This window comes from Bubalus bubalis, chromosome 20, assembly GCF_019923935.1.
Source record: "Bubalus bubalis isolate 160015118507 breed Murrah chromosome 20, NDDB_SH_1, whole genome shotgun sequence".
Taxonomy (NCBI): Eukaryota; Metazoa; Chordata; class Mammalia; order Artiodactyla; family Bovidae; genus Bubalus; species Bubalus bubalis.
In genome coordinates this window covers 36,851,912-36,873,852 of record NC_059176.1, presented here as the reverse complement: position 1 = coordinate 36,873,852, position 21,941 = coordinate 36,851,912, and the positions used below count along the sequence as shown (strand labels likewise).

General features: G+C 59.0%; 1 protein-coding gene across 2 annotated transcripts; it reads right to left on the bottom strand.

The window, feature by feature from the left end:
• Window positions 1-10,359: 10,359 nt before the first annotated feature.
• Window positions 10,360-21,628, bottom strand: C20H15orf39 (chromosome 20 C15orf39 homolog). Of its 2 annotated transcripts, none has more exons than XM_006080669.4 (3): window positions 21,442-21,628; window positions 13,673-16,492; window positions 10,360-11,763 (listed from the first exon to the last, which is right to left on the bottom strand). In XM_006080669.4, exons 2-3 carry the CDS (start codon window positions 16,440-16,442, stop codon window positions 11,396-11,398), a joined length of 3,138 nt encoding a protein of 1,045 aa, XP_006080731.1. In that variant the 5' UTR covers window positions 16,443-16,492; window positions 21,442-21,628; the 3' UTR covers window positions 10,360-11,395. The 2 variants fall into 2 exon arrangements, with proteins under 2 accessions (XP_006080731.1, XP_006080732.1); XM_006080670.4 differs by having other exon boundaries at window positions 11,628-11,763; window positions 13,621-16,492.
• Between the last annotated feature and the right edge of the window lie 313 nt (window positions 21,629-21,941).

The following is a 21,941-nucleotide window of genomic DNA, read 5'->3' as shown; positions in this document are numbered from 1 at the left end:
ATGCTCTCCTGGCAGTCAGGATACCTAAAACATCCCTGCTAATGATTTTCTTTTTTAAAAAAAATAGTTATTTGACAGTGCTGGGTCTTAGTTATGGCATTCTAGTTCCCCAACCAGGGATTGAAGCTGGGCCTGCTGCATTGCGAGTGAGGAGTCCTAGCCACTGGACCACCAGGGAAGTCCCTATTCCTGCTAGTGTTTTTCTTAGGGAGGGAGGGCTATGCCAGCCTTGTTCTCCAGGGCTGCCGCCCTTACCATCAGAGTCATTTTAAGGATAAAGGAGAGACAGAGAAGACAATGGCAACCCACTCCAGTACTCTTGCCTGGAAAATCCCATGGATGGAGGAGCCTGGTGGGCTGCAGTCCATGGGGTCGCGAAGAGTCGGACACGACTGAGCAACTTCACTTTCACTTTTCACTTCCATGCATTGGAGAAGGAAATGGCAACCCACTCCAGTGTTCTTGCCTGGAAAATCCCAGGGACGGGGGAGCCTGGTGGGCTGCCATCTATGGGGTCGCTCAGAGTCGGACACGACTAAAGGAGAGAAGGGGGTGAGATAAGCAAGAACGAGCCTGAGGGCCAAGGTTGGAGGTAAAGCTTAGTCTCCCTGATCTTCAGGTTTTGGTTGCCTGGCCCTCCACAAACCAGGCTGCGGAGCATCATGTGAGGCCTTGTATGAAGGTAGAGTTCAGACACACCCAGTGACTTCTGTGGGTTTGAGGGAGAGGGTACAGGGAAGGGAACCCACACGTGGGGACCTAGCTTGGTGTCTCTGGAGGTAAGGTGACAATGCCTGTACCACGTAAGGAGAAAGGGCCTGCCTGGCAAGGTGAGCCGGCCAGATGGACGCCGGGCTGGGCAGACATCACCAGGGTCTGCCAGAGGGCGGAAGGGCCGGCAAGCTATCTCTGCAACACAGACGATCGAGTCTGTCCTAAGCCAGTCTTCCCTGTGGGCCTGATGGTGCCTGCAAGACACTTCCCACGATCCATCGTCACACAGACTTGTTTCTCAGCAACTCTGGAGCTGTGCCTCCCCATCATCCAGCTAAATAGAGGCTCAGAGGTGAATGTGCAATGCTACCTTGATCACACCCGCTGCCACCTCCAGAACTCAGTTCATTCTAACAACCTAGCATTCACCAAGTACCTGTGACACAGGGGCTACCATCCCCACATCACAGCTGAGGAAAGGGAGGCAGAGAAAGGTGACAGTCACAGGGCTGGGCTCGGAACCCAGGCTCCTGACTCCAGAGTCTGTGTTCTTGACTACGTACCCATGGCAGAGGTGGGCTAGCATCTGCACCAGAAAGGTGAAAATTCTGCTGCCCACCCAGGGGCAGGGCCTGCAGCCCCAGGTTCGCGGAGGTGGCAGGGCAGGGAACAAGGCAGCCCACTGGGCCAGGCTTCTCCAGGGCCTGCACGCCAGGGAAAGTGCTGTCAGCTGAAACCCCCACCCCACAACATGCTCTGGGAATGTGGAATCGGCACCTGCTGGAGGCCAGGGAAGGGGCTCAGCTCCCACTGCACCTGAAGGAGTGGGAGGCGGGCAGGGATGGGCACTCTGCCTCCAAGGAAAGCATGACCCCCTGGCTACTCCAAGGCCAGGCCTGGGCCTATCAAGGTGGCTGTGTCTCTGGCGAGGGGCTGGTAGACAAGAGATGCAATGTCCATGAGGGTTAAGGACAGATGAGGCAATAGGCAAGGCAGTTATGTTCAGAGGGAGCCTGGAGGGGCCAGAAGTAGACAAAGGTCAGCTGGGTCCAGGCCTGGCCCCTGGAGGGACAGCAGGCTGGGGGAGGGGTGTCACTCACCAGCCACAGTGAGGGAGCTCAGGTCCACAAGCAGTTGGCCAAGGTCATCAGCACCTGGGGACCATCCACCAGGCCTGGCTCTGTGCTCAGGCTTCTGCTGGCCTGAAGTAGGGAGGGTGGCATGCACGCATGCTAAGTCATTTCAGTCGTGTCCACTCTTTGCAACCCCATGGACTGTAGCCTGCTAGGCTTCTCTGTCCATGGGATTCTCCAGGCAAGCATACTAGAGTAGGCTGCCATGCCCTCCTCCAGGGGATCTTCCCGACCCAGGGATTGAACCCAGGTCTCTTGTGTCTCCTGCATTGGCAGGCAGGTTCTTGACCACTAGCACCACCTGAGAAGCCCAGGGCTGGTGGCAGGGCGGGGGCAGGGTGCGGCTTGCCCAAAAGAGACTACAGGGGCCACGAGCTTAAACAAGTTTTCTCCTGGGACATCTTGTCCACATAAGGGAGACCTTATCCCCACCCTCAGCCTATAGCCTGGTTGAGGCTTGACAAACAGATGTCATTGCTGCAGGGAGGGGGCCTAACCTCGCCTGAGACATCCAGCAAAGCTGTGTCTTGCATCTGCCAAGAAGATTCATCAACAACAGAAAGACCTTCAGGTCTAAGTCCAGGGCCCAAGAACTATGGGCTAGATGTCCATCCAGGGGCTGGAAGGTGGCAAGGCGATGGCCCCAAGGCTCCAGCAGGAAGCTGTGGTAACCAGAGCCAGTCTTGATGGGGCAGCCCTGGGATAGCTTTGCCCTGGGTCCCTCAGGGTTAGGAGAGGGGGATGCCAGGGGAGGGGTTTAAGGACTTCTAGGGTACCTTACCTGGATTAGGAAGCAAGTGCGGGTATCTTGCCCAAGGCCAGGTAAGAACCAGGGGGCTTCCCTGGTGGCTCAGATGGTAAAGAATCTGCCTACAATGCAGGAGACTGGGGTTAGATCCCTGGATCGGGAAGATCCCCTACAGAAGGAAATGGCTACCCACTCCAGTATTCTTGCCTGGAGTATTCCATGGACAGAGGAGCCTGGCGAGCTACAGTCCACGGGGTCGCAAAGAGCTGGAAATGACTGAGCAACTAACACTTTCATCTTTCACTTTTCTCATCTAAGAACGAGATGCTGCAGCCCAGATGCCATCTCTCCCCGAACAGAAGATGAGCTGGCAGGGAAGCCAACCCATCTCCTCCCTCCCCCTCCTAACCAGATGTGAAGGGAGATGAGAGGCTTTCGCAAAGCCCGTCCTGCCTGGCTGCTCTAGCACCTGGCGGGGGTGGGGAAAGTGCAGTTGAGTGAGAAAGAAGTCCAAGGTTGCACTCTGCCCCTGGACAAGCTGCTTGCTATCTCTGGGGCCAGGAGACCCATGGGAGAAGGGCCAGGTTTGGCAGTCCTGACCCCAGAACCCAGAACTACCCATCGAGAGGACAGCCTATGGTGCCTTGTCCTCCTGATTCTGCCCCCAGGCCCTGGGAACAGCGTCCTCCCAGCTCAGAGGCCGTGGAGATGCAGGGGCTGCACCTGCTTTCGGCTTTCATTCTGAGCAGGGTTAACAAGGAGACAGGCATCTTCGTGGGCTCCAGGTGCTCCGAGGTATACGCTGAAGGGCACAACGCCATCAGAGTATTAAGACAGTGAATAGGGGCCCCAGGCCATTCTGGATCAATACTCTAGCTTTGTTTTGCCAAGGAGACTCTAACCAGGGAAAACCCCTGCTGTCGTAAGAGGATGTCGATATTGCCTTGGAAGGCAAACAAGGGCAACCTCAGCTCCCAGCAGGCCCGAGACCAGAGGAGGCAGGGTTCTGGGCTGTTCTAGGTGAGGCTGGGGCAGATGAGGGCCTTACCCTGGATCACAGCCATCTGGGTCCTAGTTTCGACTCACCAGCTGCTGCTAAGTCGCTTCAGTCGTATCCAACTCTGTGTGACCCCATAGACAGCAGCCCACCAGGCTCTACTGTCCCTTAAAACCCAGCCCTAACATGAACACCTACAGAAAGCTGTACAGTGAGGAGGCAGGAAGTGGAGGGTGACCCGTGGGGAAAAGGTTCGTAGGGCTAGGGGAAGGTTTGAGCTGGGCCACGGGACAGTCAGGAGGGTAGGTGACAGGTATCCTCACAGGGTCAGCTAGGGAAGCCAGGAGGGACAGAAGTGCGGTAACGGGCATGTTCCAGGAAAGAGTGGGCAGCACTTCCTCCCACACACCACTGGGGCTGAGCGAGGCCAGCCCATGCACCGGGGCAGTAGGTACCCATGCGCTGGCCCACCTTGGCTGCCACGGTGCTAGGAAGACCTGAGGTGGCAGGCAGAATCTGCCCCCAGCCTCCACCGACATTCACTCTGGCTGCAGAGAGCCAGTGTGGCGAGGACTCTGCTGGTGGGCTAGCCAGCAGGGGAGGCCAGGCTCCTCCCCAGCCTGGAAGGGGCTTTAGAGACGGGCGAGGACCCAAACCTAGGCTTAGCAGCCTACCCAACGAGAAGATGAGAAGACATACTAGAAACAGACTGGATTTTAGGAGGCCAGCAAGGAGGCCTCCTGGACAGAGGAGAGGGAGGCCTCAAAGCGTGGACTCCACTGGGCATGGCCACCAGGGAAGGACTGGGCTCGCTTCTGTCATTAAGAGCTGGGGCCATGGGGGATCTAGCCACCTCGCTGCCTCAGCTGGCCTTTGAAGAGGAAAGGAGGGATAATTGCCTCTCACATGGAACCCAGGACAAAACAAAGCATCAATCCCACGAGGGTAGGGAGAGAAAGGCCAGGGGCAGCAATGGGTGTTTGGGGCCGGGCAGGAGAAAACTACCTTCTTTGGGGGCCAAGGAGAAAGGAAAATGAGCAGGGAGGAATTCCCAGACATTCGGCCTCAGGCCCTTTACCAGCCACCCCCTAAGCAGGCTTCTCCTTGCTCAGCCCATAACTTGGGTGGCACTATGACTTCTAGGCTGAGCCGGGGCTGGGGTTGTGGGATGAGTAGTGCGTAGATGATGTGCATGGAGTGGAGAAGGGCATGGGAGCCTTGGTGGCCAGGCCCTGGGTACAGGCAGGCCATGCTGTAACAACCTGCCGTCTGTGACCTCCAACTGTAAGGTACCCACATTCCAGGCCAGGACTGGAGCCAGGGACAGAGTGGAATGGTACACAGGCCACCCAACCAATACCAGGGCTTTGGGCCTGCTGGTCGGCTGGAAAGACAGAAGGACTCCGCTCTTGGGCCTGGACTGCTCAGACCTGCCTGTGGGTCTGCCTGCGGGTCAAGTCTGACCAGAGGGGACTTGTAGTCCCCCCAAAGTGCCCAGCCCTTCACACCCAAGTGGGCGACATAAAAAGAGGGACAGAAACACCAGGAACTCCCTGTTGCTGGCTACAGCCTCCTGCGGTGGTCTCCAGGACTCCTGAATGAGTCGAGTTGGGGGCCCCAGCAGCCAAGGCAGAAGGACAGCTGGGTCCTCAGGACTGAGCCCTCTGCCCAGGGACACTCCCACTGCCTGGGTAAACCCTGAGAGCCAGAGCCTGGTGCCAGTAGGTTCTGCTTGAGGGTGATGTCCTGGGGGTCATTATATCTCTATGCCCAGGGGCTCCAGTGTCCAGGTTGTGGATGGGCCATCAGTCAAAAAGCAGGAGGCTGTGGATCTAGACTGGTCTGAGGGCCTGGTGTGGGTTTCCCAGCCACAGAGCCAAGGGGGAAGGGGCACTGGGCTCTCCCTCACTGAAGTCTGTGGCATCAAGCTCCAGAAGGGTCCTTGGGAGGAAGACCAGCATGAGAGGAAGTATTGCAGGAGCCTCAGGGTGGGCCCAGCTGGAGATTAGGACCCACATCAGGGAGGTCAGCCTGGGGGCCACAAGGAAACGGGGAGACCTGCTGGGGCTGCGTGGGAAGCACGCCGGGTGCACAGAACGTGGCATCAGCCGAGCAGGGAGAGGTCTCCTCGAGGCAGGCCAGGCATCCTTTGCTGCAGGGCTGCAATGCGGGCACCCAGACACACATCTCTGCACAGCTGGGGGCAAATTCTGGATGACACAGAAAGAGACCGAAAAGCCCAACTGCCACTTCTGAAGAACCGGGAACAAAAGCACGATACTGCTCATGCCCTCTGCACACAGCACCACGTAAGGGGTGGGCAAACCACCTAAGCCACCCCTCCGACCCAACCCCTGAACACACATCTACCCTCACCCCATATAAGTAACCTGCTCGCCCCCACCACCACCATCCTGAGAGCAAGCAAGCAAGGGAAACTTACTTGTTCTGGCTCCTCCGTGCTGCAGCAGGGGCCCTAATAAAGACTTGCCTGAATTTCCTGTCTGGCCTCTGATCAATTTCTATTGATTAAGGAGGCCAAGAATCCTGGTCGGCCCCATCCCCACCAGTCCTGAGGAGTGTTGGAGAAAACCAGGCTGCCAGGGGCTGGGGCCAGGGGTATCCAGGCCAGAAGAGGGGCCTGAGCTACCTCCAGTTGGGGCAGCATCAGGTCCAGAGAGGCTCCAAGCTGGACAACTGGCAAGGGCTGGGGAACCAGAGGCTGGGGGCCTGGAACACCCACTGGGCTAGAAGCAGCAGGCAGAGCCGGTGGGGACCAGGTATAGTGGCTGGGATTCATGCCACCTGTGGGGATTAGCAATGCCAGGGTGCTGGTAGACGGGGCTGGGGAAGACAGGTCCCCTGGAAGCTGGCGTCTATTTGTCCTCAGAGCCAGCAGGTGGCAAGCTGAGAGGGGAAGGGAAGTCTGGTCAGGGTGGCCCTGGCTCTCCCATATTGAGGAGGCTCCAAGTTTTGCAGAAAGGAGGGCAGGGCCCAGGGCTGTTGGGGGACCCAGGCCTCCCCAAGCAGGGGCTTTCATGACCACTTATGGTGGATGGGAGCCCAGGCTTCACTGAGGACCCTTCAGAAGGAGGGCCGAGCCCTCAGCAGGCAACAGGCTGGTGGAAGCTTCTAGATTTTCTGCTGTGGGGCCCCAAGCCAAACCCCAGTCCCTCTGACAGTGGGGCTTGGGGAAGGAGGTTTAGTAGGTTTGAGGAGAAGCAGCCGCCACTCTTGGAATCCCAGGCTGTGAACCATCAGGAGAGAGGACTGCCCCAACCTCACTACCCCTGCATGCGAAGGACAGGGGCTTGTTGATGATTTTATCTGGGGGCTGGTGCAAAGAGGAGCAGGGGGCCCCCTGCCAGGCCTGGCAGTCATTGGAGGGGCCTCTTGAGGTCCTTCCATGGAGCTCAGGGGCTCAGCACTTGCTTTCCAGGAGCCTAGGTCCCTACTGCCCTGAGAAGGCACAGGGGCCTGGGAATTGGGCCCCTGGAAGACAGAGGTGGGGATGCAGGAAGCAGAGTGGCCAGTGCAGGCTGAGGCCAGGGCAGGGTGAGGGGGGCCAGATGGGGTGGCTACAAGCCTCTGAGTGGGCAGCAGCTAGAATGCCCATGGTTGGCGTCCCCAAGGAGCCCCCCACCTGCCTGCCAACCTCAGTCCAGCCAAGGGAGAGAGAGGAGGGCCCTGCGGCCCCTCCCCTGCCCTGGGGGCTGGAGGCTGGCCCTGTACTGGGTTGGGCAACCCCTTGGGGAGTACGAGGGGTGGGGGCTGGGGAAGCTTCCCTGGGCAGAGGTCTGGAGGGCAGAGAAGACAGCAGCCAGCAGCAGGGCCCAGTGCCCACCGGCCAGAGAGCCCTGCCGCCTTCCCCACACCCACCCGCGCTCACCCCCGCTTCCTCAGCTGGGGCTGGGCCTACGGGGCAGCAGGCAGGGTTGGGGGGTGGCCCCAGGGGCTGAGGCGACCACTCCCACCTCTAGAGGGGCATTTGGGGTCAGCAGAGGCATGTTCCGTCAGGTGGGAGTGAGCCCTGCTTCATTTCCCCTGCAGGGACCGAGGGAAAACAGCCCCTTCACTCAACGCCTCAGTGACAACAAGCCGGGGAGGAAGCCGTGGAGGTTGGGAGTGGGGTGTCTTCATGCCCCTCAACCCCCCACAGCCCCGCCCTGCTCTCCTCCCTCACCCATGACACCCTGCAGAGCTGCCCCCTCACTCACCTCCTTGCAGGCTTAACTCCTGGCTGCAAAACTAGTGGGTCGGGACCCTCGGCTGTTTGTACTGAGCTGTGGAGCCAGTGGGGCAGCCAGGGGGCAGGGCCACAAGCAAACCGAAGGCTCACCTGAGCACCTGCCTCCTTTTATTAGTAAAAGGAAAGAGGCCGCACATAGTGGGGCCACCTGGGCGGAGAGAAGCCAGGCCAGGGCAGGTCTGGGCCCAGCCAACAGAGGGCGGAGCAGAGCCGGGTACAGAAAGTTCCCCGCTCCCCACTGGCCCCGAACCCTCAGGACTGGACACGGCCCCTGGTCTGCTCGAGGTCTGGACACAGCGCCTGACTTGATGCAACCATCAGCAACTTCCTGGACCGCTTTCCCCACCTGTGACCCAGAGGGAGTAGTAGTCCGTGTTACTAGAAATGATTCCTGACTCTGTGTCCCCCTGGGAGTTCAATTGAAACCTAGATTCCAGGGCTCTGCCTAAGACCCTTCTCCATGGGGCCCAGGAGAGCATTTTCCAGGTGATTGCTTGAAGAGTCCTGCCTGGTTGCAGCCCAGCCCAGGAGACTTATCTGGTTGCAGGGGAACTGTGGGGTCAGAAGAGCCACTTGGATGGAACCACAGTGGAGGGGGCCCCGTTCCAGTCTCCTCAAGGGGTGCAGGCAGCCACCACACTCGCTTCCACACCCTACCCTGGCTTCCTTGCCCTCAGCTCTTAGCCATCAATATTCCTATCAAAGAATGGAACGGGCTTAGTGAACAACTGTGACGGGTGGTAGCACTGTCTCCCGGACAGGAGGCCTGGGGTAGAGCTTTGGACCCGTCCCCACCACTTAGGCTGGGGCGCCTTGGAACACTGTGGTATCTCCTCCCTTAATAGACCCCTCAGGCCAGGGCTGTCTCTCCCCTCAGGCTGGGCTCCCAGGACAGAGTTATCCCAAGAGATGCAGCCACCCCCACCCCCACTCCAGCTCTGCTCCGCCCTCGCCCCGCCCCTGGGGCCCCAGGTGGACACATGGACTCGGGTGCAGAGTCCTGTCCCTGGGGCCTCAGTTCCTGCCCTGGAATGGCTGGCAGGATGTGCACTCTGGCAGGTAACAGGAGACGCTGTAGGTGTACAAGGCAGGCAGGAAAGGAGGGACAGATGGAGCGGGGCAAGGAAGGAGGGAAAAGAAAATAAGAAAGTAAAGAAGCAAGAATCAGAGCCAAATCCACCAAGGGGCTGGCAACTGTGGACAAAGCCCAAGACTTTCAGTGTAGGCCTGTCTCTCCCTCTAGTAGCCCCGAGTGATTCAGACTCTCCGCTCTTCACCTTCCTATAAACAACATGAACCACACCCCAGCTCTTCAGGTTGCAGGACTGAATGAGCTGCCAGCAGGATGGACTGAGCCGTGACCAGGCCCCACCCTCTCCACCTTGCTCCCACACTCCAGCCACACTTCTAATCCTTCCCAGATACTTTGCCCCTGAGCCTCCACACGTGGTCTTCCTCAGGCCACACCTGGCACTCCTTTCATCTGCATCTTCCTACGTGGCTTCCACGCAAGAAGCATCTTGTCTGGAACCCAAGGACACCTTCTCACTGAGCCCCTCCTGAGCTTCCACTGCACCCTCCCCCCGGGTTCTGCCCTACAGTCACGTGTGTCAGAGTTGCCTGTTTCCTGGTTAGCTCAGTTGACTAGAGCGTGGTGCAATTAATGCCAAGGTCGTGGGTTCAATTCCTGTACAGTCCACAGAGGCGACTCACATTTTGGGTTTCCCTGATGGCCCATACAGTGAAGAATCCGCCTGCAACGCAGAAGACCTGGGTTTGATTCCTGCGTCAGGAAGATCCCCTGAAGAAGGGAATGGTGACCCACTCCAGTATTCTTGCCTGGAGAATTTCATGGACAGAGAAGCTTGGCAAGCTACACCATCCATGGGGTCAAAAAGAGTTGTACACGACTGACTGAACACATACTTCCCTTCCCCCATCAAAGGCCAGGGCACTCCTCAGGCCTGTGTGGTTAGACTACAGGAGGCAACGGGTCTACACAATAATGTAGCTGAGCTCAGTGAAAACCCACAGGTAACAGGGTTGATGCTGGTGGGTGTGACCAGCTCTCATGGACTGGCCTGCCCAGATGGATGGTTAGGAAGCACCTCGGCAGCCCTGAGAACAAACCTGTAGGAATACAGGCCAACAGAGGCAAGGTGTCTGAAGGGAACCTAAGCCCAGCTAAGATGTGAGAGGGGCTGTCCCTAAGATGTGAGATGGGGACAGCTCTGTCCTACCTAGAACTTGGCAGGCATGTCCTTGGTCCTGGGAGAGGGGTATGCGATGGTGTCTGGTGACCAGCATTTCTCACTGGGCAGTGGGCTACAGACTAGTAACCCCCAGGACCCACATGGCCAGAGCTAGTGGGCAGAGGGTACTGGAGAGCCTCGGCATGTGTGGGCTGGGAGCAGAGAGCTGCAGACTGTGAATGAAGGGCGAGGGGCCTGGCGATGACACATGGAACCAACCTGTGACACATACGCCTCCCCTCATTAAGACAAAGTCAAGCCTCAGGTCCAAAACAACCCAAATGTTTTTAATGTTTAATGGCCTGTCTCCAGGGCCCACAGCCTTATTACAAACCTTAACTAGGCCAGGGGCCCAACTTGCCAGCCTCTGGCTCAGCTCAGCACTCTGCAAGGAGCTAACCCACAGCAGGCCTGGCTGCTGGGACCCTGGTGTGGGGAGGGCCCAAGTCCTTACTTAGTTGACATCTTCGGAGACTTCCAGGGCTGAGCTGTCACTCAGCCTGTCCCTTTGAGTCCCTGAGTCCCTGTAGCTGCTTGGCTTCCTGCAAACACACAACTTCTGGGGAAAATGCGCCAGGTCACGGCAGCAGCGCAGGGAAGTCACTGGGTCAGTTCATCACAGGCCAGGGCCCCCCAGGGGTGAAAGCAGCAGGGCAAGGATGCCAGCCCCAGGCTGTATCCCTGTGCCCCTGTGGAGGGGGAGGGGCTCCCTCAGGGAGCTCCAGACTGGGGGGTTAGGGTCAAACCCCAAACGCTGGGGCTGCAGCTCTAAGCTTCCCTCGTAAATGACTCTAGAAAGTGTGTGAGCCACATACACTGGACAAGGGACCACTCTAAGATGACACCAAAGACTTTCTGGAGGAAGGCCCCAGCCGAGATCCCGTCTCCTGTCCTGGGGCAAGAAGCAGAGAGCAAACCGTGACGGGTGTGTGTCGGGCATCACTCCACAACAACCCTCTGAGGTAGGCTGTGTTGTGCTATTTTACAAATGGAGAACCGTGGGCACAAGAGAGGCAGGGGCCCGCCCAGTTACACAGCCAGAACAGGAGCCAGGACTCAAGCCCAAGTCTGTTGTGCTCCAAGGCCCACACGTTTTCTCTAACAGGAAATATCCTTTCTGATAAACACCCTCAAGTTAAAAGTTCAGGGGCTCTCAGCCCAGCCTGGGGTGAGGGGCGGGGAGCAGGGTAAAAGCTGGAAAAACTGCAAGGCTGTGTCCGCTCCTGGCCCTCAGTAGCTGGAACGGCAGAAGCGGGGCTTAGAGCGATCCACAGATCTCCAAACAGCAGTGGTGAGCCAAGGCTACAGCTGGTGGCTCTGGCTGCCCAACAGCTGCGGGCGTGGTGCGGTCCGGTCCGGTCCCGAGGCCTTGTGGCCCCAAGTGGGCAGTGCCAGGCCATTGAGCCAGGCAGATTCGAGCAGGCTGCGGAAGCGTGCCTTCACCGTGGGGCCGGGCAAGCTGGCACCAGCAGCAGGGGTGGGGGAGGCCCCTCGGGACCCCCCCGCAGCGGTAGCCTCTGCTTTCTCTGGGCCAGGGGTCGGCGGCTTCCTCCCTGGCTTTTTGGCTTTGGGGGCAGCCGACTTCCAAGTCAGGTCTAGGCTCCCTGGCTCCTCTCTGGCCACAGTGGATTCTGAAGACGGCACTGATCCAGGCTCGGTGTTAAAGTCACCTGGAAAATGAATAGACTGTCAGGCCGCAGACCCAGAACACCCTCAGGTCCCATCTTTGGGCCCCCAAAACCAGCTAAACCAGTGGTTCTGCTGTCCCGGGTGAGGGCAGCCCTGGTAAGGTCACAGACATCACGACCCTACCCAGCATGTGCCCACAGACAAGACTGTCAAGCCCGTCAAGCCAAAAGGGCGGGCCTCTCCCCAGGTGATACCAGCACTCTATCTAATGAGGGCCCCCAGCCAGGGCCTGTCTGGGAGCAAGGACGAGGAAAGGGGCGCAACAGGCCAGACACCACTGGTCTGATCTAAAGGCTCAGTGAACAGCTGTGGGAACTGAGGAACAGAGGGGGCCCTGACACATCACCCCCAGAGCCAGAACAAGGGCCAGAGCCCAGGCAAGGCTGGGCTGAGAGCACTGCGCCGGGGGAGGGGTGGGAGGGGGCTCCTGCTTGGAAGGCAGGCTGTCAGGGGAGCCCTGTCTAAGGACACCTCTGAGGAGCAGCTCCACAAAGATACGGGAGGGGGGAGACGGGGCCCCAAAACGCAGCCTGAGGCAGGAAGCTGGGCCCCACTTTCATAGACTCGGTCTGGACCCCACTGCCCAGCAGGCAGCACAGGAAAAATGACCCGCCCCTCTGTGGGCCCCAGAGAGCCCAAATGTAGAGATAAGACTGGCTGGGGGGCTTGTGAGTGAGGCACCAACACCCACCCACCTTCATTCCTTCTCATCCAAGAATAGAATACTTGTATTTGCATGTTCTTTGCACCCCATTAGGGCAAATGACTCAATCTCTCAAGTGCTCAGGGGTCAGCAATGCTCGTCACTCAGACCCCAAGCTCCACATCTATACCTTGTTGCCTCAGGTCTCCTCTCTATGGAGCCTGGACCAGATGGAAGTCCAGGGGAAGGCTGCCAGGATGGGAAGGGGACAGGAAAGAGTTTCTGCGGAGACAGAGCCAGAGGCCTGGAGGACGGAAGGTCAGGTGGGTGGCAGACTACAGAGGGGGCCTCAGCCTTCGATGCCAAATGTCCCAAAGCAGGACAGGCAGCAACAGACACCACTTGGTGCCATCACCAAAGCCCTGGCCAAGTGCGATGGCCACGGTCCACCTGGGCGGCACTCAGCCCCTCCTGAGAGCAAGGTCCAGCTGCCTGACCTGATACAGAAGACGCCCTAAGACACAAGAAGGTCACAGGGGAGACACAGGGAAGGTCACACCACGCAAAGACTTCACGTGGCAGGGAAAAGCAACCCACAGAACGGCACTCCGACTCACAGGCAACTCCAGTGTCTGCCTGGGAGGACTGGGGAACTACTGAGTGCTGGGTGAGCACAGTGCTGCTCGCTGAGCCGGGACAGACTGGGGTGGGAAGCAAGCTCAGGCAGATGCTCAGGAGTGGGGTTGGGTGAAGCTAAGGGTCGGGAGAGACCCCAGGTGCAGAAGCCCAGCAAGCAGTCGGGGACTTGGGGCTTGAGCTCAGAAGTGTGGAGCTGGGGCAGGACACACACAAGCGGAAATGACCTCAGACAGAACACAGGGCCTGGTCAGAGCCCCAGGAACACCAGAGGAGAGACTTGCACCAAAGATGGAAAAGGCACAACGGAGGAAGAAGGGGGGCAGGGATCCGGGAGGGAAGGCCAAGTTTCCCTGGGGACACAGCAGCTGGCAAGCTGACATGCTCAGGGGCTTACAGAGGAGGCTGTGAAGGTGCTCGTTGACACTGGGGGTGAAGAGGGATGGGGGCCCCCCCAGGAAGCCAGCCCCTGCCTTTCCCCCGTACCAGGCATGAGTCCTTCCCAGAGGCCCAGGAATCCCTCAGCCCCCAGCGGTGACCACTCACACAGCCCACACACCTGTCACTCGCTCACACAGCTCCGGCGGCTACGGGGGTGGCCCCATGCTCACCCAGCTGGCGGCGGACGCAGTCCCGCCACTGCAGGCCCAGCAGGTCTGGGTAGATGTCGGGCAGCTGGCGCAGCGCCAGCAGCTTCAGCATGCGCGAGGTGCAGCCGTGCAGGGCCCGCTCCCGCAGGGCCCGCTCCTCCGACAGTGTGGTGGGCCGCAGCTCCACGCGGTGCTCCTGCAGCACATGGTCCACGGAGGCGGGTGGCAGCCGCGGGAACAGCCGCTCCTTCACCAGGTGGATGGGTACGAAGATGGCCCCGGCCCGCACCACGTGGGGGAAGGGGCACTGCTGCGTGCACACGAAGCTCTGCAGCTGCGACAGCAGCTTGCCCAGCAGCCCCTGCACGCCCTGGCAGTCCTGCCACGCCGCCCGGCCCCAGGGCCCAGACGTTGCGAGCCATTCGCGCAGCTTTTCGGGTGGGGAGTGGGCCACGGAGCCTGAGATGGCATCACACAAGGATGCATGCAGTCCTGTGAAGTGCTGCTCTGAGGAGTCGGCCATGGTGGGGGTAGAAGCTGGGGAGGGGCCAGCAACTGGAGCAGGAGCCGGAGCCGGAGCTGGTGCGGGCGACGGAGCCGGGGCAGGCGCGGAGGCAGGGGAGGCCATGGCTACAGCTGGAGGGCTGGGCAGTGTCAGGCCGAAGCAGGCCATGGGCAAGGGCTGGGTGAGCATCTGTAGTCCAGGGGGCACAGGAGTGGGGGTGGGTGCAGGCTGGGCCGGGGCAGGGGCCAAGGTGGGCGCGGCGGGGACCGCAGTTGCAGGCAAGGGTGCTGGCCGGATGATCTTGAACTTTCGAAACATGAAGGCCACTGAGCTGTGGAAGTTGGTCCTTGGGGTGGCCTCTGTGGTCACTGGCACCCCGGGTGGTTCTGGCGCCTCTGTGACTGCCTTTTGCAGGCCCTGTGGATTGGAGACCGTGTCCCCCATACCTGGCACGTTGGAGACATTGCTTCCTGCGGCCGGCATATCCACGGCTGCGGTGGGCTTGGCACGTCCCATGGGATGAGGGACCTTGGTGGGGGAGGCCTCGGCGGTGGTCTTCTTCACACTCAAGTCCAGAGCCACCTCCTCCTTAAGTGAGGGGTGCTCACTGGAGGGGGCTTCCTGGGCAGGCAGGGACCTTCCACAGTCTCTGTTATGGCTCTCGTTGGGGGCTGGGGCTGGTTCAGGCTCAGCTGGGGCCTCGGGTGCTGGCACATCCAGGTAGTCACGGTAGGGGGCCAGGCTGAAGACATTGTCGATGACCGGCATGGGTGGAGAGCTGGGGGGCAGTGAGCCCTCATTCTGTGGCAGAGACTGGCGCTCCTGGGCACAGGGTGGCAGCGGCGGTGGGGTGCGCGGAACTGGACTATCTCCGATGACAATGGGTGCCCCAGGGTGCTCATCAAGCCGGGGCTGGGGCTGGGGCTGGGGCTGAGGCTGGGGCTGCTCCTTTCTGCAGCTGGGCAGCCACATCTTCTCCTCGGCTTCCTGCACGGGCTTTTCTGCAGGCCTCATGGGCTCTGAGCACGGCCGGCTGGCAGGCAGAGGCTGGCATGCCCGCTGGAAGGCCCCAGGCTTTGGCAAGGCCTGCACACTGTTCTGGGAAGGTGGCGTCCCTCCGAGTCCTGGGGATGCTCCATAGAGAGAGAGGTCCTCCCGGGCATAGGGGAAGCCCAGCGTTTGGGGGGCAAAGTCCAGTGGGCAGCGTGGGGTGAGAGGTGGCTCCAGCTTGAGGCCTGGCGAGGGTGCCGGGAGGGGGGCGGAGGGGTAGGCGTAAGTGTCCAGCCCCACCGGGGGCATATAGGGTGTCTGAATGGCCTGCTGCCTCAGGTAGGGGCTGTTTAGCCCACCAGCTGGGTACCCGGCCCCCTTGGGGGCTCCCAGTGGCTGCAGTGGGAGCACTGGGCCGTAGCTGCCTGGCTTCTCTGGGTGGCGACAGGCTGGCGGGCAAGGCACGGGCTGTGTGGGGTGGGGCAGCGGATAGTGCGGGGGCACTGGGTCCTGGCAGGCTGGTCCTAGGGGTTGGGCCAGCTGGGTCCAAGGACTCGGGGGGCCCTCAGACAATGCCTGCTTGGGGTCCCCAGAGAAAGGACTCGCATACTTTGAGGCCAGGAAGCCTGTGCCATGGAGGGCCCGGTACTTCTCCAAGAAGGCCTGGCAGGGGGAGAAGCTCACCGAGGAGTCTTTGTCAGATGCCCCAGCTGGCACCCCACGCAAAAAGGTGCCATCCAGGAACTGGCCCTTGCCAGAGGCTGGGGGCAGAGAACAAGATGGGTCCACTGGTGGTAACAACGATCCTGTCACCAGCGTCCAGTCAACATCCAGAGGCTTCTTTGGTGCCCCCTCTCCCAGGCAAGTCGAGAGCCCGTAACACAGGGGGCTACGGTAGACAGGTTTGGGTGCTGCCAGTGGGGGACCTGGGTAGGAGTGAGACTGGGGACCAAAGGGCAGGAGCTCGACAGGGCCAGAGTCCTGCACCTTCTCAGAGCTTTCTGTGGACGGGCGGTAGAGCAGGCAGCTGGTCAGAAGATTGTTTGCTCGGAGTGGTGGTCCTGGCATGCTGGTAGGGTACAAGGGTGGGTATGGGGTCCAAGGTGCCAATCGCTCAGAACCTGTCTTAGGAGGAGCCCCCATGGGGCAGGAGAAGTAGGCGCCCTTGTAGCCGCAGGGGTCCTGGTTACCAGCAGAGGGGGGCAGGCTGTGGCCAGGCCCTAAGTCTGCCTCTAGGCGGGGCAGCTTCCCATACATCACAGGCCCCAGGGTCCCCAGTGGCCGCTTCTCTGCCATCACTGTGAAGGCTTCAAGCCCTCCAGGGCCCCAGCTACTCAAACGCTGACCTGGGAGAGAGAAGAGAAGGCAGGGGCTGTCAAAATACAGGCCACAGGCAAGCAGCAGAGAACTGCTGTTCTCACTGACTCACTGCCATGCCTAAGAACTTGGCACTTGGTAGATGCTCACTGAGTACAATCACGTATGGACACGAAGTACACCCATTCATGTATGGGTTCATATATGCTAAGTACACCCATTCATGTATGGATGAATGAATGCATGCAGGAGCCAACTTTATTTCTAAAGCTGTAAAACCCTTGGCTTAAAGAATTCTTACACAGCAGCTCTACTATACCCCTACCCCCACTCCGGGAGTCCCTTCAGTTCAGCTTTACTCCACATGACTCCCAAGACCCCTTCTGAAGTTTCAGACCCTGGGGTCACTTTGCTTGGCTACTCCTCCTGCTCCTGCTTCCATCTGTATATAGATGAGGAGTCCTGTTTATCCCAATCACTGATAGAAGAGATGGCATGAGAAGCAGGCTTCCTACTTCCCACTACAAGCTCTTAAGTCTTAGATGCCACAGTTATTTCCAGATTCCTACAGCAGCCAAGGTGTGGAATCAGGCACTGTCTACAAATCCAGACTTCCTATGACACTCTAGATCTCACTTTCTGACCTGTCAGTCTTCTTAAAAAATGGCAGACAGACCTGGAACCAAGTCCCTAGGCCCAGAAGGACACATACTGGCTTGGTTTTATTATTATTTTTTTATTATTATTATCTTTTCTTAAAATTTATTTATTTTAATCGGAGGCTAATTACTTTACAATATTGTATTGGTTCTGCCCCACATCAAAATGAATCCACCACGGGCGTACGCGTGTTCCCCATCCTGAACCCCCCTCCCACCCTCCCTCCCCGTACCATCCCTCCAGGTCATCCCAGTGCACCAGCCCCAAGGATCCTGTATCGAACCTGGACTGGCGATTCGTTTCTTATATTATACATGTTTCCATGACATTCCCCCAAATCATCCCCACCTCTCCCTCTCCCACAGAGTCCAAAAGACTGTTCTATACATCTGTGTCTCTTTTGCTGTCTTGCATACAGGGATATCGTTACCATCTTTCTAAATTCCATATATATGCGTTAGTATACTGTATTGGTGTTTTTCTTTCTGGCTTACTTCACTCTGTATAATAGGCTCCAGTTTCATCCACCTCATTAGAACTGATTCAAATGAATTCTTTTTAATGAGTAATACTCCATTGTGTATATGTACCATAGCTTTCTTATCCATTCATCTGCTGATGGACATCTAGGTTGCTTCCATGTCCTGGCTATTATAAACAGTGCTGCGATGAACACTGGGGTACACGTGTCTCTTTCAATTCTGGTTTCCTCGGTGTGTATGCCCAGCAGTGGGATTGCTGGGTCTAAGGCAGTTCTATTTCCAGTTTTTTAAGGAATCTCCACACTGTTCTCCACAGTGGCTGTACTAGTTTGCATTCCCACCAACAGTGTAGAGGGTTCCCTTTTCTCCACACCCTCTCCAGCATTTATTGCTTGTAGACTTTTGGATCGCAGCCATTCTGACTGGCGTGAAATGGTACCTCATTGTGGTTTTGATTTGCATTTCTCTGATAATGAATGATGTTGAGCATCTTTTCATGTGTTTGTTAGCCATCTGTATGTCTTCTTTGGAGAAATGTCTGTTTAGTTCTTTGGCCCATTTTTTGATTGGGTCGTTTATTTTTCTGGAATTGAGCTGCAGGAGTTGCTTGTATATTTTTGAGATTAATTCTTTGTCAGTTGCTTCATTTGCTATTATTTTCTCCCATTCTGAAGGCTGTCTTTTCACCTTGCTTATAGTTTCCTTTGTTGTGCAGAAGCTTTTAATTTTAATTAGGTCCCATTTGTTTATTTTTGCTTTTATTTCCAATATTCTGGGAGGTGGGTCATAGAGGATCCTGCTGTGATTTATGTCGGAGAGTGTTTTGCCTATGTTCTCCTCTAAGAGTTTAATAGTTTCTGGTCTTACATTTAGATCTTTAATGCATTTTGAGTTTAGTTTTGTGTATGGTGTTAGAAAGTGTTCTAGTTTCATTCTTTTACAAGTGGTTGACCAGTTTTCCCAGCACCACTTGTTAAAGAGACTGTCTTTTCTTCATTGTATATTCTTGCCTCCTCTGTCAAAAATAAGGTGTCCATAGGTGCATGGATTTATCTCTGGGCTTTCTGTTTTTCTCCATTGATCTCTGTTTCTGTCTCTGTGACTGGCTTGGTTTTAGAGAGCAGCAGTCCCCAGGAGAGGTGGCCCAGGGGAACCTCTGGTGTAACCCCCACCCTCAGCCAAGAACGAACCCCAGCAGGAGAGCAAAGACTGTCCAGCAGATGGCGCTGTGGCACCAACAGGAAGCTCCCACAAAAGTGCAGGAGGAGAGCCTGTGTCCATCCCAGCCCCCCCCAAGCTGCAGTTGTCCCAAGGCACACGGGGGCAGCACAGGACCATGGAGCAGGTGGAGAGGAAAGAAGCTGTGAATATCCAGGGAGGAGCTTCCATGGGTCACAAAGTGCTAGTTGGCAATGGCCCCCTTGTACTGAAGGAAAAACTGAGTGCCAGAGAAAGACTCTAAGGTCCCCAGGCAAGGCCAGCCAAGGCCCAGAGAGGTCAACACGGATTTCCTCAAGGTACCTGCAAGGTAGCAGGTACCCCGTGGCCCAGGTGAGCTCATCTGAGGCCAGTCTGCTAGAACCACACTGACCTGCTTCTACCTCCCCCAGTGCCCTGTTCCCCGAAACCCTCAGGTGGCTTAGGAAGGATGTATCAGCTCAATCTTGCTATGATTAGGCCATGGGCCAGGTGTCACAGGTTTCTGTCACCAAGCCAAGACCAACCTCCACTCACCCCCCTGCAACCCCTGCAGTTCTCTCCCTTCAGCTGGTGACCAATGACACCCACAGGCTCAGAGTTAGACTGGCACATTTTGAAAATATGCCAAGAAAAGCCAAGGGTATTATGGGAGCCAGTGACCACCCTTATTCCAGCCTAAGTGCACCAAGGAAGCCAGGCAACACTCAGACAGTTGTCTCACCTCCTAGCCAGACTCTAACCTCAGACCAGCCTGAAGCAGTGGATGCTCCCAAGAAGACAGGAAGGGGCAGCGGGGCCACAATACCGATGGCAGTGCCCTACAACAGGGCACTGCGTCCCAAGGGGAAAGCCTCCCACCCCGGTGCACAGCGGCTTTGCAAGAGGTGGTCGTATGATTGGGGGGGGTGGGGTGGTGGTGGTGTTGAGACCCCTGCCCTTGGGGAGCTCTGGGTTAATTAAGTGTAGGCTCTAGTCTCACTTCCCCCACACACTCCTTGGGACCTTCTCCATACCCAGCCCCAGCCCCCAAGAGCCATTCTCTCCTGGGCTCTGCCCATTGTGTACCCTTTGCCCTGGGGACTTCCTGCGACACCCCTGGGACTCATCCAATAAAGGTGAGGCCACTTGGGACCCCCCAAGTCTTTGGGGGAGAGATGAGGGCTCCAGGGAACCAGCAGAGGGCTATGAAGGGTATGGGGGTAACACGACCTCCTGCTATTAGGAGGTGGAGAGCCCAGCACACAACCCCTCAAGGCAAGGCCCCTCTCCACGCTAAGTGGTAGCCCAACTTGTAGGTGCCTCCTTCCCTCACACAACCGAAGAGGCAAGCAATTGTTTGAAGAAGGGCAGGGCTCCAGGGAGCAGGGCCACATCACCCTTGGGGCCACCCAGCGGCTTGACAAGTTGGAGCTGGGCTGGTAGGCCCATTCTCAAGCAGCGCCCAGGAGAGGAGCCCACCGCCGCCGTGCCATCCCTGCCCTAAACAGCAGGGGGCGCAAACAGCTCTCTGGCCCAGTTCCAACGCCTAAGGGGTCTCCTGATAGACATTGGGCAAGACCAGGAAGAAGAGAGCGATCCTGCCCAGCTGTGGCCAGCGCCTCTTAGAGGCTGAATCGGCTCCGCTTCCCGTGTTCTCACACCTCCCCCGGCTGAGGTTTTGGGCCCTGCCTACGCTACAACCGCATCTAGGGGCAGCCCAGGCTCTAGCGGTGGGGGAAGGGTGGCGGGATCCGCTCCACGCCCGTGGCCTCTACCTGCCTCGCCCTGAACTCCAGTGCCTGGGGCCCTCAACCGACCGACCTGGCCTTGGGGCTGCCGCCGCACCCGACCCCGGCGGCTTCCGGCCGGCCCCATGCTCTATACGGCGGCGCTGGGGCGCACGTGCACCCCAGCAGGCCGATACACAGGCCGCCACCCATGCAAACCCGTGCCTGCAAGTACGTGCCTGGCCCGTATCTGCACACACTCCCCTCCAGAACTGCGTTCTCCCCTCGCTCGGGGCCCCGCACACGTGTGCACGCGGGCAGGCCGGCGCACCGGGCCCCACGGATCGACATCTAAAAACTGGCGGGAGGGCCGGGGCAGGGGGCGGCCCGGCAGCAGAGTTCGGGCAGCCACCGCCTCCGGGCGATCCCGCCAGCCTGGGCTGCGGCCAGAGGGTGAGTCAAGCCTTAGCGAGGAAACCGCAGGGCCGTCCCGTCCCAGCAGGGCGCGTCCAGGGCCCCAAGGCGTCTCAGTGCCAGCCGCCCCCAGGCCAGGCCCCCGCCGCCCCCTCATCTCCGCCCGGGCAGTCCACGTGAGCCGGGCCCCGCGGGAGGCCCGAGGGCTCGGCCTTAGCTCCTCTTCGCCAGCCCCGCGCCGGATCGGTCACCCGAGCTCCAGAGCGCTACCAGGCCCCCGGGGCCTCGAAATCCAGGGAAAGTCGGGGCAGCGGCGCGACCCTTGCCCTCAGCCCGCCCGCCGGGGTCCCCCTCCGCGGCAAGTAGGAGCCACGCCACCTCGGCCCAGGCCCAGCGTGCTCCATCCCGGGACCGGCCGGTAGGGGCGCCCTGGGGCAGCGCCACCCGCCCCTTCCCCACGCGCCGCCCGCAAACTCGGCCCAAGTTTCCGCGCCCGCCGAGTGGGCGAGCTCCTACCTGCAGGGCACCCGGCTTCCCGCTGTTGCTGCCCGGCACCGCGGCCGCATCCTCCAGCGCCGCTGAGGACGCGCGTCCTGGTCCGGCCGGGCCCTGCGCGGGAAGTCGCGGTGAGCACCGAGCCCGGAGCCACCCTCCTCGCTGCCGTTCGCGCCGCCGCCGGGCGCCGTCTGCGGTCCCGGGCGGGGCGGGCTGGGGGCGGAGCGGGGGCGGGGCGGCCCGCGCAGCAGGGGCAGAGCCGGGCCGCGCCTCTGGGAGCTTGTGCTCCCCTGAGCCCCGGGGTGCAGAGGGCCTGCCTCTGCCAGCCCTCCGGGGACCGGGCCGCCGGCGCTGTGCACACTCTGTAACCCCCCGCTCTCCGCGAAGCCATCGCCCGGCGCGCCCATCACACGCCTCCGTTAGACCCTTCATTGCCACTTTTTAGCTCTGTGAACTTGGGCCTGCCACTTGACCTCGCTGAGCCTTAGTTGCCTCATTTCGGTAAAACTGGGATTAAATTA

Excerpts from the sequence above, each read along its gene's own strand:
- C20H15orf39 (XM_006080669.4), bottom strand. The coding sequence starts at position 16,442 with ATGGCAGAGAAGCGGCCACTGGGGACCCTGGGGCCTGTGATGTATGGG. Across the intron at positions 11,764-13,672 it reads CTGCGTCCGCCGCCAGCTGG|GTGACTTTAACACCGAGCCT; the intron begins GTGAGCATGGGG and ends TTCATTTTCCAG.